This window comes from Scomber japonicus, chromosome 9, assembly GCF_027409825.1.
Source record: "Scomber japonicus isolate fScoJap1 chromosome 9, fScoJap1.pri, whole genome shotgun sequence".
In the NCBI taxonomy this organism is placed as follows: domain Eukaryota; kingdom Metazoa; phylum Chordata; class Actinopteri; order Scombriformes; family Scombridae; genus Scomber; species Scomber japonicus.
In genome coordinates, this window is record NC_070586.1 from 1,331,487 (window position 1) to 1,358,986 (window position 27,500).

Genomic DNA, 27,500 nt, shown 5'->3' on the forward strand with positions numbered 1-27,500 from the left:
TATTATGGTCTGGGTCATGGTCTATAGTAGTATTATGGTCTGGGTCATGGTCTATAGCAGTATTATGGTCTGGGTCATGGTCTATAACAGTATTATGGTCTGGGTCATGGTCTATAGCAGTATTATGGTCTGGGTCATGGTCTATAGCAGTATTATGGTCTGGATCATGGTCTATAGCAGTATTATGGTCTGGGTCATGGTCTATAGCAGTATTATGGTCTGGGTCATGGTCTATAGCAGTATTATGGTCTGGATCATGGTCTATAACAGTATTATGGTCTGGGTCACGGTCTATAGCAGTATTATGGTCTGGGTCATGGTCTATAGAAGTACATTTTCTCTCTTTCTGACCTTAAAGAGCTTTTTTTCTCCAGCTGATGACGAAAGATCGAGAGAACGAATCAGAACCAGAGACTGACACCCAGACTGCTTCAACAGCACCTCCTCTGTTATATACCTGATACCTGAGAGGAGGAGAGGAGGAGGAGAAGAGAGGAGGAGAGGAGGAGAGGAGAAGAGGAGAGGAGGAGAGGAAAGGAGGGGAGAGGAGAGGTGAGGGAGATGAGGAGGAAAGGAGGAGGAGAGGAGAGGTGGAGATGAGGAGAGGAGAGGAAGAGAGAGGAGAGGAGGAGGAGGAGGAGAGGAGGAGAGGGGAGGAGGAGAGGAGAGAAGAGGAGGAGAGGAGGAGAGGAGAAGAGGAGGAGAAGATGAGAGGTAGAGAAGAGGAGGAGAGAAGGAGGAGGAGAGGAGGAGAAGAGGAGGAGAGAAGAGGGAGGAGGAGAGGAGGACGAGGAGGAGGAGGAGAGGAGACGGGAAGAGGAAAAGGAAGAGGAGAGAAGAGGAGGAGAGGAAAGGTGAGGAGAGGAGGATGAGGAGAGAGAGGAGAGTGAAGGAGGAGAGGAGAGGAGAGAAAGGAGAGGAGAGAAGGAGAGGAGAGAAGAGGAGGAGAGGAGGAGAGGAGAAGAGGAGGAGGAGATGAGAGGTAGAGAAGAGGAGGAGAGAAGGAGGAGGAGAGGAGGAGAGGAGAAGAGGAGAAGAGGAGGGGGAGAGGAGGGGGAGAGGAGGAGGAGAGGAGGAGGAGAGGAGGGGGAGAGGAGAGGAGAGGAAAGGAGAGAGGAGGGGGAGAAGAGGAGGAGGAGAGGAGAGGAGAGGAGGAGGAGGAGAAAGAGAGGAGGAGAAGGAGAGGAGGAGGAGAGGAGGAGGAGAGAGTGGAGAGGAGAGGAGAAGAGGAGGAGAGAAGGAGAGGAGGAGAAGAGGAGGAGGAGAGGAGAGAAAAGGAGGAGGAGAGGAGGAGATGAGGGGAGGAGGAAAGGTGGAGAGGACGAGGAGGAGAAGGAGGAGAGGAGAGGAAGAGGAGGAGAGTGATTGAGTTGCTGTTTGTTGGTTAAACTTTAACATTCAGACTCAGAGCTGAACAGCTTCCTTCAGTCCAGGTTTCCTCCTGTACCTCCTCTTTTCTCCTGAGGGTCTGCACCTCTCCTCCTGCTCCTGTTCCTCTCCTGCTCCTGCTCCTTCTCTCTCCTGCCTCCCTCTGCCTCCTCCATCTCTGTAGCAGACAGCTGGACCGGCTGCTAGACAGATGTTACAGTGATAAAGATCAGATGTTTGAAGTGTTGAGACGCTCCGACCGATGAGCTGATCAACGTTTTAAAGTCAGTCTCCATGTGGTTGAGTTTAAATTTAAAGGGTTAAAATGTTAAATAAACGTATGAATAACTTCACACATTCTTTTTTTGTGGACCCAGCATCAAATTTCTGCTTTTAATCCATTTAGAGAGAATATATTAGAGGATTATGGTAAAAATGTCTAAGTGGTGTAACCATAAAAACTTTGTACCAAATAATTCAACTAGCTTAAAAACAGTAAATAGTCAATAAAACACCTTCCTTCCTTCCTTCCTTCCTTCCTTCCTTCCTTCCTACCTAACACCATATCAACTAGTTTGATGATCTTACATCCTTCCTTCCTTCCTTCCTTCCTTCCTTCCTAACACCATATCAACTAGTTTGGTATGATCTTACATTATAACTTTATAACGTCAGCCGGCTCACTTCTTGACGACTAATTAAACTTTATACTTTATTCACTTAAAGCGTTTATACATTCATACGTTTATATATGAAGCGTTAGGCAAGACACTGAACCCCAAATTGCTCCCGTTGCTATGCCAACAGTGTATGAATGAGTGAATGTGACATGTAGTGTAAAAGCTTTGAGTCATAACGACTACAAAAGAGCTTTATAAGTACAGTATTTACAATTTATATTTATACATTAATATATATATTAATATATCAGTCTGAGCTGCAGCTGTTTAACTTCATGTTAGTTAAAGATTCATTTAAAGGAAAAGTTCACAATTCTTCTAATCTGTGTTAAAGCAGCAGTCAGTAGATTCCTCCTACAGTCTATGATTCATACTGAATATTAAAAGATGCCTTCATAATGCACGTGCATGATTATGAAGGCAAATAAATATATTAATGTAAATGTAGTTTCGTTTATTTGGAATAAATGAAGAGGAGGAATGAAACCTGACTGATGTTTTAACTTTCGTGTCGTCCTCCCGGGTCAAAATGACCCTGTCTGTTTTGACTGTTCCTTCTTTCCTCCCTCCCTCCTTCTCTCTTTCTTTCCTTCTGTCCTTCCTTCCTTCCTCCCTCGCTCCTATCTTCCTTCCTCCTTTCCTCCCTTCCTTCCTTGCTCCTTCTCTCTTTCTTTCCTCCCCATTACCTTCCTTCCTTCCTCTCTCTCTCTCTCTCTCTTTCCTTCCTTCCTTCCTTCCTTCCTTCCTCCCTCCATCCCTCCTTTCCTCCTTTCTTGACTGGAGGACAACAGGAGGGTTAAGTGAATAAAGTAAAAGTTGAACCCAGCTGACGTTAACTTCCGTTACAGAAACACATTAACCGGTAAACCGGTAAACAGACTGAGCTGCTCTCTATAGTTACCTTGTAGTTAGGGTTAACTCTGGTCACCATAGCAACCCGGTAGCGTCAAAAAAACCCGGCTCGAGACGCTGCCGGTAACCGAGAGACACGTGACTAACTGATGGTTATTCCTCGGTAACTGTTCACCTTGATCCCGGTGTGTTTCCGGTGTGTTTCCGGTGTGTTCCCGGTGTTTGGTCGGTAACGGCAGCCCGGTTGGGTTAGTTAATCCTCCGTCTCCATGGAAACCCTTAATCCTCCGTCTCCATGGAAACCCGCCGATACAAAGCGGGTTAAGTAACGTTTAGAGGGGCGTCGAGAAGTTTAAACACACACACGGTAAACGTTTATCACACACCGGGAGACACTGAGACACCGGGAAATAACGTCCATAACAATCATGTGCAGGTGGACTGCTGCGTTCAAGGCTCACTCACAAGCTCGTATTTTTTAGACTTAAACTAACGTAAGCATTCAGCCTCGGGTTATCTATCAGATATCCGCAGCTTGTTCGGATAAAGAGTTTAATGGATAATAAGAGTCTTATACTTATAATAATGTCCCTTAACTGTACTGAAAAGTGTTTTTATTAGACCATCACATCCATCTTTAGCGTTCGCTTAACTCATAGTTATCATATATCCGACGGCACGTGAAGGCATCAAGAAAAGTGATTGTAAAAGTGTAAAGGTGACCTGATTTATTTATTTAAAGTCACTTTATGATCTCACAGTTGCTGAAGCGAAATGTAATTATAAAATAAATGTGTTACTGATGAAAAGATTTTACTCATTGTTTAATATTTATGCTGTTTTTAATTCTTTGAAATCAAGTAAATAAATCATGATGTGGGCATATGAGGAGCACACATGGGCTTAAATGGAGACACAGTACCAATTAAACCCACTTTATTCATCAAATATCTTTATTTTATATTCATACAATGGTTTAAAAAACAAAAAAAAGACAAACTTCTCTCTGTCAGTCACATATTCTACATACATGTTTCATATTTCTGCAAACATGAGATGAAAGTTGTAAAATTTCCCAAAATAAGCTCCAACCCTTTACTGCAGTTAAAGTACTAATACAGTGATGTAAAATACTCCATTACAAGTAAAACTCCTTCATTAAAAGTAGTATTAGCATATTGGACTTTATCTGAAATATTGGATCATTATAACATTTATTGAAATGAAAGCATGTGAGAAGTTTAGAGGGAAGAATCAGTATTTGGTGGAGCTGTTAACAACTCATAGACATCTGAAATGTGAGCCGACTACACACTGCTGACTGGTTTCATCTTTAACTATGTGTTGGATTTAAAGTACTAGTACCTCTAACTGTACTACAGTAAAGTAGGAAGGAAGGGAGGAAGGAAGGTAGGAGGGAGGGAAGAAACAAGGAAAGAGGGAGGGATAAAGGAAAATAGGAAGGAAGGAAAGAAGGACAGAAGACAGAAGGAAGGGAGGAAGCAAATGAAGGAAAGAAGGAGGGAGGGAGGAAGGAAGGACAGAGGGAAGAAGGAAGGGAGGGAGGACAGGAAGGAAGGAAGGAAAGAAGAAGGAAAGAAGGAAAGAAGGAAGGGAGGAAGGAAGGGTGGAAGGATGGAGGATGGAGGAAGGAAGGAAGGAAGGAAGGAAGGAAGGAAGGAAGGAAGGAAGGAGCTGCAGATTTAGAGGCAGCCGAGGAGCTGCAGGTCCAGAGCGTACTCGTCCAGCTGAGCGATGAAGTCTGCACACTCAGGAGAAGAACAGTCTGTCGGCCAAAGCTCCACCAAAGCCTCCGAGTCCAGAGGGAGACGATATCTGAGAGACACAAAGAGAGAGAGAGAGTCAGGGGGAGAGAGAGAGAGAGAGAGAGAGAGACAGAGAGAGAGAGAGAGAGAGAGAGAGAGGGAGAGAGAGAGAGACAGAGAGAGAGAGAGAGAGAGACAGAGAGAGAGAGAGAGAGAGAGACACAGACAGAGAGAGAGAGAGAGAGAGAGAGAGAAAGAGAGACAGAGAGAGAGAGAGAGAGAGAGACAGAGAGACAGAGAGACAGAGAGAGAGAGAGAGAGACAGAGAAAGACAGAGAGAGAGAGACAGAGAGACAGAGAGACAGAGAGACAGAGAGAGAGAGAGAGAGAGAGAGAGACAGAGAGAGAGAGACAGAGAGACAGAGAGAGAGAGAGAGAGACAGAGAAAGACAGAGAGAGAGAGAGAGAGAGACAGAGAGAGAGAGAGAGAGACAGAGAGAGAGAGAGAGAGAGAGACAGAGATTTTTTTGATTTTTCAAACCAACATTTATTTATCAGTAGGTATTCTGTATAAAAACAGATTACATCACATTAACACAGAGTCCATCTACACAGACATTATATTGAGTTCAGCACTTGTCCGAATACTAACTGCTCCTCAGCCACAGAGCAGAGCAGCTCCCCACAGGTCCAGACCTGCTGGAACCTCTGCAGGTCCTGAGCCGCTCTGTAAAAGCTGAACTCCACCAGCAGTCTGGACTTTACCAAGTTCTTAAAAACAGGGATCACATCAATGTGTGTGTCTTCCTCCACCTTCCTCCTGCGGCTCATGTACACCGCCATCTTTGCTTGTCCTAGAACAAAGTTTAAAAAGTGACATTTGTCCTTCTGTTGGCGAGTGTATTTAAAACCACAGATAAAAACCTGCTTAGTAAAAACTTCTCCACACTTGGTAAAAACATGATGTAACAGTGAGAACAGAGGTGTGAGACGTGAACACTCATAAAAACAATGGAACAGTGTCTCCCTGAGGCTGCAGAAAGGACAGCTGTCCTCTACAGCAGGATTGATCACTGCAATGAAAGAGTTCACGGCTATGATGCCATGGAGGATCCTCCACTGCAGGTCCCCATGCCTCTTAGTGAGAGGAGGTTTATACAAAGACCTCCATGCCGGCCTTGCATCAGGATGCAGGTTGAGGTAGGCCCTCCATGGGGTGTCACTGCGCCCACTCAGTGTCCTCCTGTTCAAAGTCTTTACCAGCAGCTGGTACAGTGTCTTTCCTGAGGCGTCCTCCAAAGAAGCGCCTCCAGAGTGAACAGGTCCAAGGAACACACCAGAACACTCCTTAAAATCAGGGACCAGTGTGATGGCAGGATACGGATCAGAACTGTTTGGCAGGAGTGCACCGTCACAGAAGCTGGTCAACAATAAGACCTGTTGTTCAGTCAGCTTCTGCTTCCACTGCCTCAGTACCTGACCCGCGACCCGTGTTGACCTTAGCCCCAGCCGAGCAGCCAGTCCAGCAGGATCCTCCAGCCGAGGTCCAGCCAGCTCCACCACCTGCCCCAGAGTGAAAACTCCTGCAGCGTGAAGCATCCTGGACAGAGTGGGTCCAGCCCAGCCAGGACAGTCCAACAGTCCTCCACACAGTACAGGTTCCCTGAGGAGCCAGTACAGAGATCCAGTCTGTCCCTGCCTCTGCTTCCTCAGCAGAGTCCACACAGAAAACACACTCTTATAAAAATCCGGCAGAGATACATTTCTCATCTTCTCCGAGTCCATGAGGAACAGAGGTAGATCCAGTCCCAGACCACCAAACCGCTGCAGGATGCAGCAGGACAAGGGTCTCCACACCAGGTCTGCAGGCCCGGTTAGCAGTCTCTGGATGAACTGGAGGCGGAAGGTGGCGCCCCTGCTGGCCAGATGGACCAGGCCCTGTCCTCCTTCCTCCTTCGTTAAAAAGAGGACACTCTGAGGAACCCAGTGTAACCTGTCCCAAAAAAAATTAACTAAAACCCTCTGGACCTGTGACAGAAGAGACGGTGGGGGATCGATGCAGGCCAGCCGGTGCCACAGAGCGGAGGAAACAAGATTGTTTACAATTAAAACCCGACCTCGGTAAGACAGGCTTTTAACAGTCCATGTCCACTTCATCAGTCTTCCCTTTACCCGCTCTAAAACATTCTCCCAATTTTTCTTTAAAAACACGTCGTTGCCTAAAAACACTCCTAGATACTTGAGTCCTCCGCTCTTCCATACTAGACCACCGGGTAGCCTGAGTCGATCCCCCAGCCTGTCCCCCACCATGACCGCCTCACTCTTCTCCCAATTTACTTTGGCTGAGGAGATGCAGCCAAAGTGATGTACAGTCTGCTCTAGGATGTTGATGTCACGCTGAGAATTGACCAGGACAATGACATCATCGGCATATGCGGACAATTTAAAATGTACATCACAGCCGGGGAAAGTGACTCCACTCAGGTCAGCTCTCAGCTTGTGCAGCAGCGGCTCGATGGCTAGAGAGTACAGCATGCCAGAGAGGGGACAGCCCTGTCTGACCCCTCTCTGAACACTGAACGGGGCACTCAGACCTCCATTGATTTTCAGTACACTCGCAATGTCACTGTACAGAACCTGGATCTTGGCTATGAGACCTGGGCTGAACCCAAAAGCAGCCAAGGCTAGCCAGAGGTACTGGTGTTCAACCCGGTCAAAAGCCTTTTCCTGGTCTATTGAAATCAGACCAGTGTCTACAGCCAATGAGCCAGAGACCTCCAAAACATCACGAATTAAAGTGACATTGTCACTTATTAGCCTGCCGGGCACACAGTAAGTCTGGTCAGTGTGGACAATAGAAGCCATCACCCCTCTCAGTCTGGTGGCCAGGACCTTGGACAGGATCTTATAGTCCGTGCAGAGCAGTGAGACAGGTCTCCAGTTTTTCAGCTCTTGCAGGTCTCCTTTCTTTGGCAGCAGGGTGATGACCGCCCTCCTGCAACTCAGAGGCAGCCTTCCTGTTTCCAGGCTGCTTGAGATGACTTCCAGCAAGTCATCACCCAGTACTGGCCAGAACGACTTATATAAGTCTACAGGTAGGCCATCTAGGCCTGGAGCTCTGCCACTCTGTAGACTCATCAGAGCCGTGTGCAGTTCAGCAAGTGTTAGTGGAGACTCCAGCATGCCGTTGTCCTCAGCATCTACCTGAGGGAGACCTGTGAAGAAGCTACTGCACAATGGTGAGTTCGATGTGTATTCACTCCTAAACAAGTCCTTGTAGTAGCTGGCTGCGAGCCTCCTGATCCCAGCAGAGTCTGAGACCACAGAGCCGCCGCCAGATCTTAAGGAGTGAACCACCTTCCTCTGACCATTCCTCTTCTCCAGACCAAAGAAAAACTGAGAGGGGGCGTCCATCTGTGAAACGTTGAGAAAACGTGACCTGACCAGAGCTCCCTGTGCTGCAATGCCCAGCAGGTTGGCCAGAGCCGACTTTTTGGATTTGAGGGAAACTAAAAGCCCTCGATCTCCTGTAGAATCTACCAAACCCTGCAGTTCTACCATCTGAATCTCCAGGTCCTTCATAGATCTGGTTAAGTCTCTGGTGACATTGCGAGTGAACTGCTGACACAACTGCCTGACCTGAGATTTGCCAAAATCCCACCACTGCTGTACACAGTTAAAATCACGCTTACTTTGTCTGTGAGCAACCCAGAAACACTCAAAAGCTGCTCTAAAATCCTTGCTCTGCAGTAAAGTGCTGTTAAAATGCCAGTAGGCACTCTGCAAACGCACACTCTTTATTAAAACAGAGCCATAAACAAGGCAGTGGTCAGAGAAACCCACTGGGTTAATGTGACAACTGTTAAAAATGTTTGCGTGATGTTTAAAACAGTACAGCCGGTCTAACCTGGCCAGAGAGATCTTGTTGTCCCTACAGTGACTCCAGGTGTACTGCCTGTGAAGGCCATGAAAAGCCCTCCACACATCCGATAACTCATGTGCCTCAGTCAATTCTCTGAACCTGCGTGATGAAGCAGGATGAGGCTCATCATGGTTTCTGTCCAGTGCCGCATTTTCAGTACAATTAAAATCCCCCCCTAAAAACAAAAACTCCTCACTGCTACAGTCCCTGATAACATTACATAGATGTTCCAGTAATGCTACTCTTTCTACTCCATTAGTTGGAGCATAAACACAAATGAAAACTATACTAACCTGCTCAAACTGAGCTTTGACCTTCAGTAATCGGCCTGCAATCACTTCCTCCACAGTGAAGGAAGCAGGCAAGAAGCTCCTGGAGAACATAATCCCCACTCCTCCACTACAGCTGGACTTATGGCTGAGGATGACCTCCCCATTAAAGCCCCTCCTCCAGTCACTCTCATTGTCTGAGGTGCTGTGTGTCTCCTGAACCATCATGACATCAATGTGTTTTACCTCCATGAGTTTAAAAAGAGCAGCTCTCTTACCATCCTCTCTAGCTCCATTAATGTTCAAAGTGCCTGTTTTAAATTCACACATGGAGAGAGAGAGATGAAAAGAAAACACTAGAAAAAAACACAACAGTAAATAAGAACTAAAAAACCTAAACATCATCATGGAGTTCAGTCTTTCTTATCCTTCGTACCAGTTTCTTAAGTCTGTGGACTTCCTGGTCTGAGATGACATCCTCCCCAAAATTAGCAGATTTTAAGGTCAGGGGCCTCGCTGATTTCACAAAGAGTTTGAGATCAGGAAAAAATTGTTCTGTTTTCACTAATCTGTGACCTTTGGTTTCTCTAAGAAACTTTGTGATCTCAGCAGGAGAATAGTGACTCTGCTGGTCTTCCTGTGTCAAAGAGAAATCACTCTCTGACTCTGCTGGAGGTTTCCCTGCTTTCAGTCCTTGCTGAACTTTAAGAGACTTGGCCCTGCTCTGAACAGGTTCCTGATGTTTCCTCTTTTGTGACACTTTCAGTAACTCATCATCAGACATTTCCTCATCTTCATAATAATCATTCTCTGATGACTCAGCGCTGTCACTGTTATCATTCATATCAGCTGGTGTCTCTGAGCTGTGTACAATGAGTTTTTCAGACTTAGACTCACCCTGCTGCTGATCACTGCCACCGTCGGGATCCGACCCGGCGCTGTCAGCAGACTCAATCGGTCCCGGAGCCGCTGATCCCTCACCGGGCACCGGAGGCACCGCTGCCGGAGCCGGAGCTGCAGCCGCCGGCGGCACCGCGGCCGCAGGCACCGCTGCCGGAGCCGGCCCCGGCTCCCGGTGAGGGGCCGCAGGCCCCTCCACAGCAGCAGCCGGCCGCTGCTCCCCCTGCCGCGCCGGGCAGGAACGGATCAAATGCCCCTCTACACCACACCCAAAACATTTCATGGTATCCGATGAAGCGAACACCATATAATTAAATCCGTCCACCTTAAAGTTAAATGACAGGTTCAGATCGGTTGAGTTGTCTTTTAAGACCATGAACACCTGTCTGCGGTGACACACTACGTGTTTTAGCTGGGGAGACTTACAGCCCAGAGACACCATCTTAATGGGAGACACTAGCTGTCCATAGCGAGACAGCTCACTGATCAGAGTTTCATTTTTAATAAACGGAGGAGCGTTTGAGATAATAACTTTCTTAGCTGGACTAACGAGCGGGAGAACAGGGACAAAGGTATCATGTATTACTACACCTGTCTCGACCACATCGTTGACTTTTGTCGTGCTATCCAGAAAGATAACGATAGCTCCATTCATGCGGGAAGCAGACTTCACACTCCCGCATCCCACCACCTCTCCCACCGCCAAACTGGCCTCCTCTACAGAGCAATTGACACCCGGAACAAGCTTGACAGCATGCCGGCGAGTCAACCTCTCAAACTCCACACCACCCTCCACCACGGGCATACTGCCCCACCGAGCCGGTAACCGGCCACCAAACCAACCTACACCCAAACTACACTCAGTGACAAACTACAACAACTATGTGAAATAAATAGGCTATAACAAACATATAACAGGTAGAAAAGGTAGAAAACTTCCAACACGCTGACTCACACACTCACCACGCTCTCACTCAATCCGCCATTCACTCAGAGAGAGAGAGAGAGAGAGAGACAGAGAGAGAGAGACAGAGAGACAGAGAGAGAGAGAGAGACAGAGAAAGACAGAGAGAGAGAGACAGAGAGACAGAGAGAGAGAGAGAGAGACAGAGAGACAGAGAGAGAGACAGAGAGAGACAGAGAGAGACAGAGAGAGAGACAGAGAGAGAGAGAGAGACAGAGAGACAGAGAGACAGAGAGAGAGAGAGAGAGAGACAGAGAGACAGAGAGAGAGAGAGAGAGAGACAGAGAGAGAGAGAGACAGAGAGAGAGAGAGAGAGAGAGAGAGAGACACTGACTTGTAGCTGTCACTCAGCGTGACCTCTGACCCCCTGGAGCCCATCACCAGGTACTGCTTGCCGGTCTGGATTTCCACGGAGCTGCAGGTGATCTTCTTTATCAGATCCACCTCCGAGTCTGGACTCACGGCTTCAAGCTCTGCAAGCCAGAATACACATGTTCAGTGTGTGTGTGTGTGTGTGTGTGTGTGTGTGTGTGTGTGTGTGTGTGTGTGAATATAAATCACCTTTATCTGTGTTCTTCAGGATTTCAACTACGGTGGCTGAGAACGTCATATAGTCTCCTTCTGATGTGGAGGATTTAACCTTCAGCTTGTAGGCTGCAGAGAGGAAGGAAGGAAGGAAGGAAGGAAGGGAGGGAGGAAGGTAGGAAGGAAGGAAGGAAGGAAGGAAGGAAGGAAGGAAGGAAGGAAGGGAGGAACGAAGGAAGGAAGGAAGGAAAGAAGGGAGAAAGGTAGGAGGGAGGGAGGAAGGAATAAAGGAAGGGAGGGAGGAAGGAAGGAAGGGAGGAAGGGAGGGAGGTAGGAAGGAAGGAAGGAAGGAGGGAAGGAGGGAGGGAGGAAGGAATAAAGGAAGGGAGGAACGAAGGAAGGAAGGAAGGAAAGAAGGGAGGAAGGAAGGAAGGAAGGAAGGAAGGAAGGAAGGAATAAAGGAAGGGAGGGGGGGAGGAAGGAATAAAGGAAGGGAGGGAGGAAGGAAGGAAGGAAGGAAGTAGGGAGGGAGGAAGGAATAAAGGAAGGGAGGGAGGAAGGAAGGAAGGGAGGAAGGGAGGGAGGGAGGAAGGAATAAAGGAAGGAAGGAAGGAAGGAAGGAAGGGAGGGAGGAAGGTATGAAGGTAGGAAGGAAGGAAGGAGGGAAGGAGGGAGGGAGGGAGGAATAAAGGAAGGGAGGAACGAAGGAAGGAAGGAAGGAAAGAAGGGAGGAAGGAAGGAAGGAAGGAAGGAAGGAAGGAAGGAAGGAAGGAAGGAATAAAGGAAGGGAGGGAGGGAGGAAGGAATAAAGGAAGGGAGGGAGGGAGGAAGGAATAAAGGAAGGAAAGAAGGAAGGAATAAAGGAAGGGAGGGAGGAAGGGAGGGAGGAAAGAAGGAAGGAAGGAGAATATATGAGAGGATTATGGCAAAAATGTCTAAGTGGTGTAACCATAGAAAAACACCATATCAACTAGTTTGCTATGACAGATATTATCCAGAGGCATTATGGGAAATGTAGGATCCAGTGTTTTTGGACTCTCACCGTATTTGACGTGAGGCTCGCAGGTCTCCGCTTGGCGCTTGGCTGACGTCAGCGTGGCGTCGACTTGTCCTCTGTAGGTGGCGCATGCAGCTAAGCAACGACAACGACAGATTCAACACAGCTGAGCGAGGAAGGGAGGAAGGAAGGAAGGAAGGAAGGAAGGAAGGAAGGAAGGAAGGAAGGAAGGAAGGAAGGGAGGGAGGGAGGGAGGGAGGAAGGAAGGAAGGGAGGGAGGGAGGGAAGGAAGGGAGGGAGGGAGGCAGGAAGGAAGGAAGGAAGGAAGGAAGGAAGGAAGGAAGGAAGGGAGGAAGGAAGGAAGGAAGGGAGGGAGGGAGGGAGGAAGGAAGGAAGGAAGAAGGAAGTAGGCGGCGCATGCAGCTAAACAACGACAGATTCAACACAGCTGAGGGACCATGTGAGCGAGGAAGGAAGGGAGGAAGGAAGGAAGGGAGGGAGGGAGGGAAGGGAAGGAGGGAGGGAGGGAGGGAGGGAGGCAGGAAGGGAGGGAGGAAGGAAGGAAGGAACAAAGGAAGGGAGGGAGGGAGGAAGGAAGGAAGGAAGGAAGGGAGGGAGGGAGGGAGGGAGGAATAAAGGAAGGGAGGGAGGAAGGAAGGAAGGAATGCAGGAAGTAGGCGGCGCACGCAGCTAAACAACGACAGATTCAACACAGGAGGGAGGAAGGAAGGAAGGAAGGAAGGAAGGGAGGGAGGAAGGAAGGAAGTAGGCGTCGCACGCAGCTAAACAACGACAGATTCAACACAGCTGAGCGAGGAAGGAAGGAAGGAAGGAAGGAAGGAAGGAAGTAGGCAGCGCACGCAGCTAAACAATGACAGATTCAACACAGCTGAGCGAGGAAGGAAGGAAGGAAGGAAGGAAGGAAGGAAGGAAGGAGGCCAATCAGACGCAGACGTTACCTGCCATGCACTGACACTGGTCAGCCACACAGAGGCGCTGCAGCTTCTGCTCCTGGTGGGAGAACTGCTTGGTGCAAACACTTCCTGTAAGAGAGAGGCCTGGTTCAGTCTGCTCCAGTCTCATGTTCCTCTCCAGGAAACGCTTCAATTATATCTGACTCTTTCTTTCTTTTCTTCCTTCTTTCTCATAGTTTTCATTTTGTTCTTTCTTTCTTTCTAATTCTTTCTATATGCAAACTGATTCTGACAAAAAAAGTAAAGATTGTGATTTAGTTTGTTGTGACTAATAAAGTCCTGTCATGTCCATGAATTAGTGTCTGATGAAGTCTTAAATGTTAGCAAACTACAAACAGAGCAGATAAAGACTACAAATCCCAGAATGCACCTCTGTCCCTTACCTTTGTCCTGAGGCTCGTAGACGGTCAGCAGAGACTCGCTGGCCGCGCCGACCCTGAACCCGGTCCGGATACGGAAACCCACACACAGGAAGTCATCAGAGGGAACCTAGCAAACAGACAGGAAGTTATCAGAGGGAACCGAGGAACCAGGCAGGAAGTTACCAGAGGGAACCTAGCAACCATACAGGAAGTTATCAGAGTGAACCTAGCAACCAGGGGAATTAGCTCAAGTGGTAAAGCGCTCGCATCGCATGTGAGAGGTAGCGGGATCGATGCCCGCATTCTCCAGAAGGCCTTTACCTATTTCCTCAACTGACTCAGGGAAGCTTGGCCACAGGGCTGGTTGGTAAACTCTTTTAGTTGGGAGGGTAAAAGAAAGTGGACACATGTAACAAGCTGTGATAGCTTCCTGCAATTTGGACCGTCTGTACCCTAGTAGGTATGTGAGGAAGGTCTTTGGACACGCCTTACTTTTGGTCAGTGGTGCGTGGATTGATTTGGCCTCCTTGGCTGGATGAACTGAACTGAATTAATGGCTGTAAATCCAGGCCTTGATGATGGAGCCAGTTAGCTCGATGACGTGACAACACAGCTGACTAAAGTGGAGTTGCTGCGACGAGGATGGGATTCGAACCCACGCGTGCAGAGCACAATGGATTAGCAGTCCATCGCCTTAACCACTCGGCCACCTCGTCTGGTAACAGGCAGGTTGAAAGCCCATTTTCTCGTGTCTCTGTTTGGACACGCTGTGAAACAGAATGTAGCCAAGTGACGTGAGATTCACGGTGGAAAGCGTGCTCGGTAAGACTCAAACACTGCAGAGTTATGTGCGGATAGAGCGACGAGGATGGGATTCGAACCCACGCGTGCAGAGCACAATGGATTAGCAGTCCATCGCCTTAACCACTCGGCCACCTCGTCAGTTAACGAGCAGGTTGAAAGCCCATCTTCTCGCGTTTGTCGTGTTTGGACACGCTGTGAAACACAGTGAGGTCAGGTGACGTGACTGGAGGTGTGAATAGGTGAGACACCTCTTTGGAAGGATTGAATCATAGCTGGCAGTCTAACCGCCCGTTCACGCATACAGACGTGAACACTGGAGACACAGCAGGACGCCTTTCATTGTCAAACCAACTCTGATAAACTGCCAACGCTACCCAAAGGGAAGTTGAGGAAAGTTCAACTTGATGCAAAAGTTAAGAGAAAAAAAAGGTGGAGTGGGAAGAGAAATCAGGCTAGCAAAGTGCTTACAGTACATGTAGGAGAGCTCTCTTCATATGAATTCTTTGTTGCAGAGCACAATAAAGTTGAAGGCAATATTGCGTCCTCAAAGAAAGAAAGCCTTGTGGAGAATGCGGGCATCGATCCCTCTACCTCTCGCATGCTAAGCGAGCGCTCTACCATTTGAGCTAATTCCCCTGTCTTAAGTACTTCAAGACTGTCGATCGCTCTCTGGCAGTCTGGAAATGAGGCTTTTCTCGTTGGCTTGTAGTCATGTGAACGCGGAGGACTGAATTGAACAGGACTCCAACTCACGCGTGCAGAGCACAATGGATTAACAGGTTTTTACACACACCCGGAAGGTGTGGAGGGTCCAATTTGTACACTTTCTAAGTGGATGAACCAAAGACAAAAAAGTTGTTCCACTTCCAGGAACATGAATCCTCCAGAGGGGCGGAAGTATGCGAAGCGCAGCGAGGAGCTAGACGACCTCAGCTTCCTGCAGGGGAATTAGCTCAAGTGGTAGAGCGCTCGCTTCGCATGTGAGAGGTAGCGGGATCGATGCCCGCATTCTCCAAAAGGCCTTTACCTATTTCCTCAACTGACTCAGGGAAGCTTGGCCACAGGGCTGGTTGGTAAACTCTTTTAGTTGGGAGGGTAAAAGAAAGTGGACACATGTAACAAGCTGTGATAGCTTCCTGCAATTTGGACCGTCTGTACCCTAGTAGGTATGTGAGGAAGGTCTTTGGACACGCCTTACTTTTGGTCAGTGGTGCGTGGATTGATTTGGCCTCCTTGGCTGGATGAACTGAACTGAATTAATGGCTGTAAATCCAGGCCTTGATGATGGAGCCAGTTAGCTCGATGACGTGACAAGACAGCTGACTAAAGTGGAGTTGCTGCGACGAGGATGGGATTCGAACCCACGCGTGCAGAGCACAATGGATTAGCAGTCCATCGCCTTAACCACTCGGCCACCTCGCCTGGTAACAGGCAGGTTGAAAGCCCATTTTCTCGTGTCTCTGTTTGGACACGCTGTGAAACAGAATGTAGCCAAGTGACGTGAGATTCACGGTGGAAAGCGTGCTCGGTAAGACTCAAACACTGCAGAGTTATGTGCGGATAGAGCGACGAGGATGGGATTCGAACCCACGCGTGCAGAGCACAATGGATTAGCAGTCCATCGCCTTAACCACTCGGCCACCTCGTCTGTTAACGAGCAATTTGAAAGTCCATCTTCTCGCGTTTGTCGTGTTTGGACACGCTGTGAAACACAGTGAGGTCAGGTGACGTGACTGGAGGTGTGAATAGGTGAGACACCTCTTTGGAAGGATTGAATCATAGCTGGCAGTCTAACCGCCCGTTCACACATACAGACGTGAACACTGGAGACACAGCAGGACGCCTTTCATTGTCAAACCAACTCTGATAAACTGCCAACGCTACCCAAAGGGAAGTCGAGGAAAGTTCAACTTGATGCAAAAGTTAAGAGAAAAAAAAGGTGGAGTGGGAAGAGAAATCAGTACATGTAGGAGAGCTCTCTTCATATGAATTCTTTGTTGCAGCGCACAATAAAGTTGAAGGCAATATTGCGTCCTCAAAGAAAGAAAGCCTTGTGGAGAATGCGGGCATCGATCCCGCTACCTCTCGCATGCTAAGCGAGCGCTCTACCATTTGAGCTAATTCCCCTGTCTTAAGTCTTTCAAGACTGTCGATCGCTCTCTCCGGCAGTCTGGAAATGAGGCTTTTCTCGTTGGCTTGTAGTCATGTGAACGCGGAGGACTGAATTGAACAGGACTCCAACTCACGCGTGCAGAGCACAATGGATTAACAGGTTTTTACACACACCCGGAAGGTGTGGAGGGTCCAATTTGTACACTTTCTAAGTGGATGAACCAAAGACAAAAAAGTTGTTCCACTTCCAGGAACATGAATCCTCCAGAGGGGCGGAAGTATGCGAAGCGCAGCGAGGAGCTAGACGACCTCAGCTTCCTGCAGGGGAATTAGCTCAAGTGGTAGAGCGCTCGCTTCGCATGTGAGAGGTAGCGGGATCGATGCCCGCATTCTCCAGAAGGCCTTTACCTATTTCCTCAACTGACTCAGGGAAGCTTGGCCACAGGGCTGGTTGGTAAACTCTTTTAGTTGGGAGGGTAAAAGAAAGTGGACACATGTAACAAGCTGTGATAGCTTCCTGCAATTTGGACCGTCTGTACCCTAGTAGGTATGTGAGGAAGGTCTTTGGACACGCCTTACTTTTGGTCAGTGGTGCGTGGATTGATTTGGCCTCCTTGGCTGGATGAACTGAACTGAATTAATGGCTGTAAATCCAGGCCTTGATGATGGAGCCAGTTAGCTCGATGACGTGACAAGACAGCTGACTAAAGTGGAGTTGCTGCGACGAGGATGGGATTCGAACCCACGCGTGCAGAGCACAATGGATTAGCAGTCCATCGCCTTAACCACTCGGCCACCTCGTCTGTTAACGAGCAGGTTGAAAGTCCATCTTCTCGCGTTTGTCGTGTTTGGACACGCTGTGAAACACAGTGAGGTCAGGTGACGTGACTGGAGGTGTGAATAGGTGAGACACCTCTTTGGAAGGATTGAATCATAGCTGGCAGTCTAACCGCCCGTTCACGCATACAGACGTGAACACTGGAGACACAGCAGGACGCCTTTCATTGTCAAACCAACTCTGATAAACTGCCAACGCTACCCAAAGGGAAGTTGAGGAAAGTTCAACTTGATGCAAAAGTTAAGAGAAAAAAAAGGTGGAGTGGGAAGAGAAATCAGGCTAGCAAAGTGCTTACAGTACATGTAGGAGAGCTCTCTTCATATGAATTCTTTGTTGCAGCGCACAATAAAGTTGAAGGCAATATTGCGTCCTCAAAGAAAGAAAGCCTTGTGGAGAATGCGGGCATCGATCCCGCTACCTCTCGCATGCTAAGCGAGCGCTCTACCATTTGAGCTAATTCCCCTGTCTTAAGTACTTCAAGACTGTCGATCGCTCTCTGGCAGTCTGGAAACGAGGCTTTTCTCGTTGGCTTGTAGTCATGTGAACGCGGAGGACTGAATTGAACAGGACTCCAACTCACGCGTGCAGAGCACAATGGATTAACAGGTTTTTACACACACCCGGAAGGTGTGGAGGGTCCAATTTGTACACTTTCTAAGTGGATGAACCAAAGACAAAAAAGTTGTTCCACTTCCAGGAACATGAATCCTCCAGAGGGGCGGAAGTATGCGAAGCGCAGCGAGGAGCTAGACGACCTCAGCTTCCTGCAGGGGAATTAGCTCAAGTGGTAGAGCGCTCGCTTCGCATGTGAGAGGTAGCGGGATCGATGCCCGCATTCTCCAGAAGGCCTTTACCTATTTCCTCAACTGACTCAGGGAAGCTTGGCCACAGGGCTGGTTGGTAAACTCTTTTAGTTGGGAGGGTAAAAGAAAGTGGACACATGTAACAAGCTGTGATAGCTTCCTGCAATTTGGACCGTCTGTACCCTAGTAGGTATGTGAGGAAGGTCTTTGGACACGCCTTACTTTTGGTCAGTGGTGCGTGGATTGATTTGGCCTCCTTGGCTGGATGAACTGAACTGAATTAATGGCTGTAAATCCAGGCCTTGATGATGGAGCCAGTTAGCTCGATGACGTGACAACACAGCTGACTAAAGTGGAGTTGCTGCGACGAGGATGGGATTCGAACCCACGCGTGCAGAGCACAATGGATTAGCAGTCCATCGCCTTAACCACTCGGCCACCTCGTCTGGTAACAGGCAGGTTGAAAGCCCATTTTCTCGTGTCTTTGTTTGGACACGCTGTGAAACAGAATGTAGCCAAGTGACGTGAGATTCACGGTGGAAAGCGTGCTCGGTAAGACTCAAACACTGCAGAGTTATGTGCGGATAGAGCGACGAGGATGGGATTCGAACCCACGCGTGCAGAGCACAATGGATTAGCAGTCCATCGCCTTAACCACTCGGCCACCTCGTCTGTTAACGAGCAATTTGAAAGTCCATCTTCTCGCGTTTGTCGTGTTTGGACACGCTGTGAAACACAGTGAGGTCAGGTGACGTGACTGGAGGTGTGAATAGGTGAGACACCTCTTTGGAAGGATTGAATCATAGCTGGCAGTCTAACCGCCCGTTCACGCATACAGACGTGAACACTGGAGACACAGCAGGACGCCTTTCATTGTCAAACCAACTCTGATAAACTGCCAACGCTACCCAAAGGGAAGTTGAGGAAAGTTCAACTTGATGCAAAAGTTAAGAGAAAAAAAAGGTGGAGTGGGAAGAGAAATCAGGCTAGCAAAGTGCTTACAGTACATGTAGGAGAGCTCTCTTCATATGAATTCTTTGTTGCAGCGCACAATAAAGTTGAAGGCAATATTGCGTCCTCAAAGAAAGAAAGCCTTGTGGAGAATGCGGGCATCGATCCCGCTACCTCTCGCATGCTAAGCGAGCGCTCTACCATTTGAGCTAATTCCCCTGTCTTAAGTACTTCAAGACTGTCGATCGCTCTCTGGCAGTCTGGAAACGAGGCTTTTCTCGTTGGCTTGTAGTCATGTGAACGCGGAGGACTGAATTGAACAGGACTCCAACTCACGCGTGCAGAGCACAATGGATTAACAGGTTTTTACACACACCCGGAAGGTGTGGAGGGTCTAATTTGTACACTTTCTAAGTGGATGAACCAAAGACAAAAAAGTTGTTCCACTTCCAGGAACATGAATCCTCCAGAGGGGCGGAAGTATGCGAAGCGCAGCGAGGAGCTAGACGACCTCAGCTTCCTGCAGGGGAATTAGCTCAAGTGGTAGAGCGCTCGCTTCGCATGTGAGAGGTAGCGGGATCGATGCCCGCATTCTCCAGAAGGCCTTTACCTATTTCCTCAACTGACTCAGGGAAGCTTGGCCACAGGGCTGGTTGGTAAACTCTTTTAGTTGGGAGGGTAAAAGAAAGTGGACACATGTAACAAGCTGTGATAGCTTCCTGCAATTTGGACCGTCTGTACCCTAGTAGGTATGTGAGGAAGGTCTTTGGACACGACTTACTTTTGGTCAGTGGTGCGTGGATTGATTTGGCCTCCTTGGCTGGATGAACTGAACTGAATTAATGGCTGTAAATCCAGGCCTTGATGATGGAGCCAGTTAGCTCGATGACGTGACAAGACAGCTGACTAAAGTGGAGTTGCTGCGACGAGGATGGGATTCGAACCCACGCGTGCAGAGCACAATGGATTAGCAGTCCATCGCCTTAACCACTCGGCCACCTCGTCTGGTAACAGGCAGGTTGAAAGCCCATTTTCTCGTGTCTCTGTTTGGACACGCTGTGAAACAGAATGTAGCCAAGTGACGTGAGATTCACGGTGGAAAGCGTGCTCGGTAAGACTCAAACACTGCAGAGTTATGTGCGGATAGAGTGACGAGGATGGGATTCGAACCCACGCGTGCAGAGCACAATGGATTAGCAGTCCATCGCCTTAACCACTCGGCCACCTCGTCTGTTAACGAGCAATTTGAAAGTCCATCTTCTCGCGTTTGTCGTGTTTGGACACGCTGTGAAACACAGTGAGGTCAGGTGACGTGACTGGAGGTGTGAATAGGTGAGACACCTCTTTGGAAGGATTGAATCATAGCTGGCAGTCTAACCGCCCGTTCACACATACAGACGTGAACACTGGAGACACAGCAGGACGCCTTTCATTGTCAAACCAACTCTGATAAACTGCCAACGCTACCCAAAGGGAAGTCGAGGAAAGTTCAACTTGATGCAAAAGTTAAGAGAAAAAAAAGGTGGAGTGGGAAGAGAAATCAGGCTAGCAAAGTGCTTACAGTACATGTAGGAGAGCTCTCTTCATATGAATTCTTTGTTGCAGCGCACAATAAAGTTGAAGGCAATATTGCGTCCTCAAAGAAAGAAAGCCTTGTGGAGAATGCGGGCATCGATCCCGCTACCTCTCGCATGCTAAGCGAGCGCTCTACCATTTGAGCTAATTCCCCTGTCTTAAGTACTTCAAGACTGTCGATCGCTCTCTGGCAGTCTGGAAACGAGGCTTTTCTCGTTGGCTTGTAGTCATGTGAACGCGGAGGACTGAATTGAACAGGACTCCAACTCACGCGTGCAGAGCACAATGGATTAACAGGTTTTTACACACACCCGGAAGGTGTGGAGGGTCCAATTTGTACACTTTCTAAGTGGATGAACCAAAGACAAAAAAGTTGTTCCACTTCCAGGAACATGAATCCTCCAGAGGGGCGGAAGTATGCGAAGCGCAGCGAGGAGCTAGACGACCTCAGCTTCCTGCAGGGGAATTAGCTCAAGTGGTAGAGCGCTCGCTTCGCATGTGAGAGGTAGCGGGATCGATGCCCGCATTCTCCAGAAGGCCTTTACCTATTTCCTCAACTGACTCAGGGAAGCTTGGCCACAGGGCTGGTTGGTAAACTCTTTTAGTTGGGAGGGTAAAAGAAAGTGGACACATGTAACAAGCTGTGATAGCTTCCTGCAATTTGGACCGTCTGTACCCTAGTAGGTATGTGAGGAAGGTCTTTGGACACGCCTTACTTTTGGTCAGTGGTGCGTGGATTGATTTGGCCTCCTTGGCTGGATGAACTGAACTGAATTAATGGCTGTAAATCCAGGCCTTGATGGTGGAGCCAGTTAGCTCGATGACGTGACAAGACAGTTGACTAAAGTGGAGTTGCTGCGACGAGGATGGGATTCGAACCCACGCGTGCAGAGCACAATGGATTAGCAGTCCATCGCCATAACCACTCGGCCACCTCGTCTGTTAACGAGCAGGTTGAAAGTCCATCTTCTCGCGTTTGACGTGTTTGGACACGCTGTGAAACACAGTGAGGTCAGGTGACGTGACTGGAGGTGTGAATAGGTGAGACACCTCTTTGGAAGGATTGAATCATAGCTGGCAGTCTAACCGCCCGTTCACGCATACAGATGTGAACACTGGAGACACAGCAGGACGCCTTTCATTGTCAAACCAACTCTGATAAACTGCCAACGCTACCCAAAGGGAAGTTGAGGAAAGTTCAACTTGATGCAAAAGTTAAGAGAAAAAAAAGGTGGAGTGGGAAGAGAAATCAGGCTAGCAAAGTGCTTACAGTACATGTAGGAGAGCTCCCTTCATATGAATTCTTTGTTGCAGCGCACAATAAAGTTGAAGGCAATATTGCGTCCTCAAAGAAAGAAAGCCTTGTGGAGAATGCGGGCATCGATCCCGCTACCTCTCGCATGCTAAGCGAGCGCTCTACCATTTGAGCTAATTCCCCTGTCTTAAGGCTTTCAAGACTGTCGATCGCTCTCTCCGGCAGTCTGGAAATGAGGCTTTTCTCGTTGGCTTGTAGTCATGTGAACGCGGAGGACTGAATTGAACAGGACTCCAACTCACGCGTGCAGAGCACAATGGATTAACAGGTTTTTACACACACCCGGAAGGTGTGGATGGTCTAATTTGTACACTTTCTAAGTGGATGAACCAAAGACAAAAAAGTTGTTCCACTTCCAGGAACATGAATCCTCCAGAGGGGCGTAGGTATGCGAAGCGCAGCGAGGAGCTAGACGACCTCAGCTTCCTGCAGGGGAATTAGCTCAAGTGGTAGAGCGCTCGCTTCGCATGTGAGAGGTAGCGGGATCGATGCCCGCATTCTCCAGAAGGCCTTTACCTATTTCCTCAACTGACTCAGGGAAACTTGTGTGTGTGTGTGTTTGTTACTCACAGTGTCCATCTGGATGACCACAGTGGTTCCTTGCAGCTCGTAGTGGGAGATCATCGGCTCCATCGCGTCTCTGAACTGCAGAACAACATCAGACAGGTTAACCACTGCTCACACGCTCAGCTCTGATTGGCTGCTGAGACTCATTAAACTCACCTGTCTCAGGTCCTCCAGGTGAGCCTCCACACCCGTCGGCAGCTGGATCTCCATCACTGTCAGACTGGACTCTGTGAACACCTCGTTCGGAGGAGGTTTATACCTGAGACACACACATAGAGAGAGACACACCACCAGAGACCAGGGACACACACACACACACACACAGTGTATATTAGCGGTCTGCAGCGTCACACTGAAGTAGAATCAGTTGTATTTCAGGTTTCTTACTTGGCACAGGCGCGCAGGTGAGGAGTTCTCAGGCTGGGATCTGAGCAGACAAACACAGTCAGTTCATAAATCAGTTAAACTAAACATCAGGTTTGTTAAAATGTACATTTAGCATTTTTGTGTCAAATGGTGTAACCACAAAAGAATGATAGACATTAAATATGTGATCACCTACAGTGTGTTTAAGTGGACTTATACTAATAATGACTTCATTTAAAACATGTAAATGTTTCTCTCTTTCCTCCCTTCCTTCTTCCTCCTTTCCTTCCTCCCTCCCTCCCTCCCTTCCTTCTTCCTCCTTTCCTTCCTTCCTCCCTTTCCTTCCTTCTTCCGTCCTCCCTCCCTCCCTCCCTTCCTTCCTTCTTCCTTCTTCCCTCCCTTCCTTCCTTCCTTTCTCCCTTCCTTCTTTCCTCCCTTCCTCCCTCCATTCCTTCCTTCTTCCCTTCCTTCCTTCTTCCTTCCTTCCTTCCTTGACTCAAGGACAACAGGAGGGTTAAATAAATGATAAATGTGTCCTGATCTCCATGGTAACCAGATTAAATGTAATAATTAGAACAATTGTATTTACTGTTTTTAAGCAAGTTGAATTATTTAGTACAAAGTTTTTATGGTTACACCACTTAGACATTTTTGCCATAATCCTCTGATATATTCTCTCTAAATGGATTAAAAGCAGAAATTTGATGCTGGGCCCTTTAAATATGAACCTGTCTGACCCTCACCACCTACCTTCCTCCCTCCCTTCCTTTATTCCTTCCTTCCTTCCTCCCTCCCTTCCTTCCTTTATTCCTTCCTTCCTTCCTCCCTCCCTTCTTTATGGTTACACCACCCTGACCCAGACAGACAGGTACTTACTGGCGTCGCGGCCGACCACCTCCACCGAGAGGTCGAAGTTACAGGACAGTGAGGTCGGAGCGGTCTGATAGTAAACCGTCCTGAGCTGGAATCAAACACACGTCACAATGCATGCTGGGAACTCTCAGCCGCGTCACAATGCATGCTAGGAAGTCTCAGCCGCGTCACAATGCATGCTGGGAAGTCTCAGCCGCGTCACAATGCATGCTGGGAAATCTCAGCCGCGTCGCAATGCATGCTGGGAGCTCTCAGCCGCGTCGCAATGCATGCTGGGAGCTCTCGGCCGCGTCACAATGCATGCTGGGAACTCTCAGCCGCATCACAATGCATGCTGGGAGCTCTCAGTCGCGTCACAATGCATGCTGGGAAATCTCCGCTGCGTCACAATGCATGCTGGGAACTCTCAGCCGCTTCACAATGCATGCTGGGAACTCTCAGCCGCGTCGCAATGCATGCTGGGAGCTCTCAGCCGCGTCGCAATGCATGCTGGGAACTCTCAGCCGCGTCACAATGCATGCTGGGAACTCTCAGCCGCGTCACAATGCATGCTGGGAACTCTCAGCGACATCATTTAACGTATATATAAAAAAACATCCGAACCTTCACGTTGGAGACTCCACGTCCGTAACCCGTGGAAACGATGATGTCATCAGTCTCCTTCACCTGCAGGGAGACACACAGACAGATGTCTCACTCTGTCTCACTCTGTCTCACTCTGTCTCACTCTGCTGACCCGTCTCACTCTCTCTGTCTCACTCTGCTGACCTGTCTCACTCTGTCTCACTCTGCTGACCCGTCTCACTCTGCTGACCTGTCTCACTCTCTCTGTCTCACTCTGTTGACCTGTCTCACTCTGTCTCACTGTGCTGACCCGTCTCACTCTGCTGACCTGTCTCACTCTGTCTCACTCTGCTGACCTGTCTCACTCTCTCTGTCTCACTCTGTTGACCTGTCTCACTCTGTCTCACTGTGCTGACCCGTCTCACTCTGCTGACCTGTCTCACTCTGTCTCACTCTGCTGACCTGTCTCACTCTGCTGACCTGTCTCACTCTGCTGACCTGTCTCACTCTGTCTCACTCTGATGACCCGTCTCACTCTGTCTCACTCTGCTGACCCGTCTCACTCTGTCTCACTCTGCTGACCTGTCTCACTCTGCTGACCGTCTCACTCTGTCTCACTCTGCTGACCCGTCTCACTCTTCTGACCCGTCTCACTCTTCTGACCCGTCTCACTCTGTCTCACTGTGCTGACCCGTCTCACTCTGTCTGTCTCACTCTGCTGACCCGTCTCACTCTGTCTCACTCTGCTGACCTGTCTCACTTTGTCTCACTCTGTCTCTTCTGACCCGTCTCACTCTGCTGACCCGTCTCACTCTGTATCACTCTGTCTGTCTCTCTCTGCTGACCTGTCTCACTCTCTCTGTCTCACTCTGCTGACCCGTCTCACTCTGTCTCACTGTGCTGACCTGTCTCACTCTGCTGACCCGTCTCACTCTGTCTCACTCTGCTGACCTGTCTCACTCTGTCTCACTCTGCTGACCTGTCTCACTCTGCTGACCCGTCTCACTCTGCTGACCTGTCTCACTCTGTCTCACTCTGCTGACCCGTCTCACTCTGTCTCACTCTTCTGACCCGTCTCACGCTGTCTCAGTCTCACTCTTCTGACCCGTCTCACTCTCACCTGTGTGGGCGAGGCCACAGGCCGGGTCTGGGTCAGCTGGACGTCTCCCAGCGATCCTTTCCTTCTGTAGCGGATTCTGATGTCCTGATTAAGGACGGCTCGAGGGATGATACGGCTGTACTCTGTGACCGCCTCCAGAGTCAGAACTGTGTCCTGAGAGACAGACAGAGAGAGAGATAGAGAGAGAGAGAGAGAGAGAGAGAGAGAGAGAGAGAGACAGAGAGAGAGAGAGAGAGAGAGACAGAGAGAGAGAGAGAGAGAGACAGAGAGAGAGAGAGAGAGAGAGAGACAGAGAGAGAGAGAGAGAGAGAGAGAGACAGAGAGAGAGAGAGAGAGAGAGAGAGAGAGAGAGCGAGACAGAGAGAGACAGAGACAGAGAGAGAGAGAGAGAGACAGAGGACACACAGAGAGAGAGAGAGAGAGAGAGAGAGAGAGAGACAGAGAGAGAGAGAGAGAGACAGAGAGAGAGACAGAGAGAGAGAGAGAGAGAGAGACAGAGAGAGAGAGGAGAGAGAGAGAGACCAGAGAGAGAGACAGAGAGAGAGAGAGAGAGAGAGAGACAGAGAGAGAGAGAGAGACAATACAAAATTTGTGTATGTGTGTGTATATATAAGTGTGTATGTGTGTGTGTGTATGTGTGTGTGTGTATAAGTGTGTGTGTGTTGTGTGTGTGTGTGTATGTGTGTGTGTGTGTGTGTGTGTGTGAGTGTGTGTGTGTGTGTGTGTGTGTACCTGTACAGAGTAGAAGCCCTCTCCATAGTGCTGGTCCTGGGTCAGCCAGGCGAGGATGGGGCTGGCGTAGGGTATCCTTCCCTTTAACACAACGTACAGTTACTGCACATGCTCAGTAGCGTCTGCCTCACACTGAACCGTCCAGCTGACCCTCGCTACTGCACATGCTCAGTAGCGTCTGCCTCACACTGAACCGTCCAGCTGACCCTCGCTACTGCACATGCTCAGTAGCGTCCGCCTCACGCTGAACCGTCCAGCTGACCCTCGCTACTGCACATGCTCAGTAGCGTCTGCCTCACACTGAACCATCCAGCTGACCCTCGCTACTGCACATGCTCAGTAGCGTCTGCCTCACGCTGAACCGTCCAGCTGACCCTCGCTACTGCACATGCTCAGTAGAGTCTGCCTCACTACTTACAATTTACAAACACATATTATTGTTACCGTGTGAAGGGTTAGCAGTGTGTGTATGTGTATGTGTGTGTGTGTGTGTGTGTGTGTGTGTGTGTCTTTGTGTGTGCGTGTGTGTTAGCAGCACCTTGAGCAGCACAGTCAGCAGGACGTATGCCGTTGTTTCCACCGTCAGACCGCTGGATTGGTCGGGTTTGAGCCAATCAGCTGCCACGTTGGTCTCCTGCCAGTACCTGAGCACAGCAGGGTGTCCTACACAAACACACACACACACACACACACACACACAGCAGATCATCATCACTTTACATTATACAGACTTACTGTGTATAAGTCGCAGTATATTTTGTCATGCTGTGGAAGACATGTTCATACTACACACATATACCTGTTTTACTACCATGTGGGGACCCTGCACACACACATACGTGTTTTTACTACCTGGTGGGGACCCTGACTGGGTTCCTTTCTAAAGGGTCTAGAGACGTAATTTTAACTCCTAAATTCATCATAATTCTGTTTGAACAAAAAAATGACTTGAAATATTAAAAACTCTCATAAATCTGAAACCTGACTGCCCCCCCCCCCGTTGGGACCCGTAATGCTAACGTCTATTAACATACAGCTGACATCACTGTTAGCCACAGTACAATTCATATTCAGTATTTGAACAAATGTTGGATTGAAACCCAGGGGGCTAATCGCTAAGCTAATATGCTAATACGAAGCTAACATGCTAATACACACACTTACACACTTTGTCAGGAAAAGGTCCCCACACTGCAGTACCGTGTGTGACCTCTGGGGTTCACACACACAGTCAGGAAAACCAACCTTGTGGGGACCAGGCCTATCAGGAGGCTGTTTGCTATTGATTCCAATGCTCGTTA

At 48.8% G+C, this 27,500-nt stretch overlaps 1 protein-coding gene, 1 long non-coding RNA gene and 21 other non-coding genes across 23 annotated transcripts in view; 6 read left to right on the forward strand and 17 right to left on the reverse strand.

The window, feature by feature from the left end:
• Positions 1–4,289: 4,289 nt before the first annotated feature.
• c5 (complement component 5) overlaps positions 4,290–27,500 on the reverse strand; it is a 55,447-nt gene continuing 32,236 nt past the window's right edge. Inside the window, exons 29-42 of the mRNA XM_053325410.1 lie at positions 26,738–26,862; positions 26,200–26,280; positions 25,468–25,620; positions 24,387–24,449; positions 23,787–23,871; positions 22,932–22,971; positions 22,701–22,803; positions 22,548–22,622; positions 13,601–13,706; positions 13,203–13,286; positions 12,289–12,378; positions 11,283–11,375; positions 11,056–11,194; positions 4,290–4,736 (exon numbers count right to left, since the gene is read on the reverse strand). Of these exons, the coding sequence (XP_053181385.1) occupies positions 4,604–4,736; positions 11,056–11,194; positions 11,283–11,375; positions 12,289–12,378; positions 13,203–13,286; positions 13,601–13,706; positions 22,548–22,622; positions 22,701–22,803; positions 22,932–22,971; positions 23,787–23,871; positions 24,387–24,449; positions 25,468–25,620; positions 26,200–26,280; positions 26,738–26,862 (1,370 nt within the window). The 3' untranslated portion in view covers positions 4,290–4,603. The remainder of the gene's footprint in view (positions 4,737–11,055; positions 11,195–11,282; positions 11,376–12,288; positions 12,379–13,202; positions 13,287–13,600; positions 13,707–22,547; positions 22,623–22,700; positions 22,804–22,931; positions 22,972–23,786; positions 23,872–24,386; positions 24,450–25,467; positions 25,621–26,199; positions 26,281–26,737; positions 26,863–27,500) is intronic.
• trnas-gcu (transfer RNA serine (anticodon GCU)) lies at positions 14,214–14,295 on the reverse strand. The gene has a single exon. It is a non-coding gene; the product is annotated as a tRNA-Ser (tRNA).
• On the reverse strand, positions 14,440–14,521 carry trnas-gcu (transfer RNA serine (anticodon GCU)). The gene has a single exon. It is a non-coding gene; the product is annotated as a tRNA-Ser (tRNA).
• Positions 15,326–15,398, forward strand: trnaa-cgc (transfer RNA alanine (anticodon CGC)). Its single transcript has one exon. It is a non-coding gene; the product is annotated as a tRNA-Ala (tRNA).
• Positions 15,724–15,805, reverse strand: trnas-gcu (transfer RNA serine (anticodon GCU)). The gene has a single exon. It is a non-coding gene; the product is annotated as a tRNA-Ser (tRNA).
• Positions 15,950–16,031, reverse strand: trnas-gcu (transfer RNA serine (anticodon GCU)). Its single transcript has one exon. It is a non-coding gene; the product is annotated as a tRNA-Ser (tRNA).
• Positions 16,438–16,510, reverse strand: trnaa-agc (transfer RNA alanine (anticodon AGC)). The gene has a single exon. It is a non-coding gene; the product is annotated as a tRNA-Ala (tRNA).
• trnaa-cgc (transfer RNA alanine (anticodon CGC)) lies at positions 16,819–16,891 on the forward strand. Its single transcript has one exon. It is a non-coding gene; the product is annotated as a tRNA-Ala (tRNA).
• On the reverse strand, positions 17,217–17,298 carry trnas-gcu (transfer RNA serine (anticodon GCU)). The gene has a single exon. It is a non-coding gene; the product is annotated as a tRNA-Ser (tRNA).
• Positions 17,724–17,796, reverse strand: trnaa-agc (transfer RNA alanine (anticodon AGC)). Its single transcript has one exon. It is a non-coding gene; the product is annotated as a tRNA-Ala (tRNA).
• Positions 18,103–18,175, forward strand: trnaa-cgc (transfer RNA alanine (anticodon CGC)). The gene has a single exon. It is a non-coding gene; the product is annotated as a tRNA-Ala (tRNA).
• trnas-gcu (transfer RNA serine (anticodon GCU)) lies at positions 18,501–18,582 on the reverse strand. Its single transcript has one exon. It is a non-coding gene; the product is annotated as a tRNA-Ser (tRNA).
• Positions 18,727–18,808, reverse strand: trnas-gcu (transfer RNA serine (anticodon GCU)). Its single transcript has one exon. It is a non-coding gene; the product is annotated as a tRNA-Ser (tRNA).
• trnaa-agc (transfer RNA alanine (anticodon AGC)) lies at positions 19,234–19,306 on the reverse strand. Its single transcript has one exon. It is a non-coding gene; the product is annotated as a tRNA-Ala (tRNA).
• On the forward strand, positions 19,613–19,685 carry trnaa-cgc (transfer RNA alanine (anticodon CGC)). Its single transcript has one exon. It is a non-coding gene; the product is annotated as a tRNA-Ala (tRNA).
• trnas-gcu (transfer RNA serine (anticodon GCU)) lies at positions 20,011–20,092 on the reverse strand. The gene has a single exon. It is a non-coding gene; the product is annotated as a tRNA-Ser (tRNA).
• trnas-gcu (transfer RNA serine (anticodon GCU)) lies at positions 20,237–20,318 on the reverse strand. The gene has a single exon. It is a non-coding gene; the product is annotated as a tRNA-Ser (tRNA).
• trnaa-agc (transfer RNA alanine (anticodon AGC)) lies at positions 20,744–20,816 on the reverse strand. Its single transcript has one exon. It is a non-coding gene; the product is annotated as a tRNA-Ala (tRNA).
• trnaa-cgc (transfer RNA alanine (anticodon CGC)) lies at positions 21,123–21,195 on the forward strand. Its single transcript has one exon. It is a non-coding gene; the product is annotated as a tRNA-Ala (tRNA).
• Positions 21,521–21,602, reverse strand: trnas-gcu (transfer RNA serine (anticodon GCU)). Its single transcript has one exon. It is a non-coding gene; the product is annotated as a tRNA-Ser (tRNA).
• trnaa-agc (transfer RNA alanine (anticodon AGC)) lies at positions 22,028–22,100 on the reverse strand. Its single transcript has one exon. It is a non-coding gene; the product is annotated as a tRNA-Ala (tRNA).
• On the forward strand, positions 22,409–22,481 carry trnaa-cgc (transfer RNA alanine (anticodon CGC)). The gene has a single exon. It is a non-coding gene; the product is annotated as a tRNA-Ala (tRNA).
• On the reverse strand, positions 24,779–25,013 carry LOC128364798 (uncharacterized). The gene is made up of 3 exons (XR_008321788.1): positions 24,993–25,013; positions 24,902–24,929; positions 24,779–24,827 (listed from the first exon to the last, which is right to left on the reverse strand). It is a non-coding gene; the product is annotated as an uncharacterized LOC128364798 (long non-coding RNA).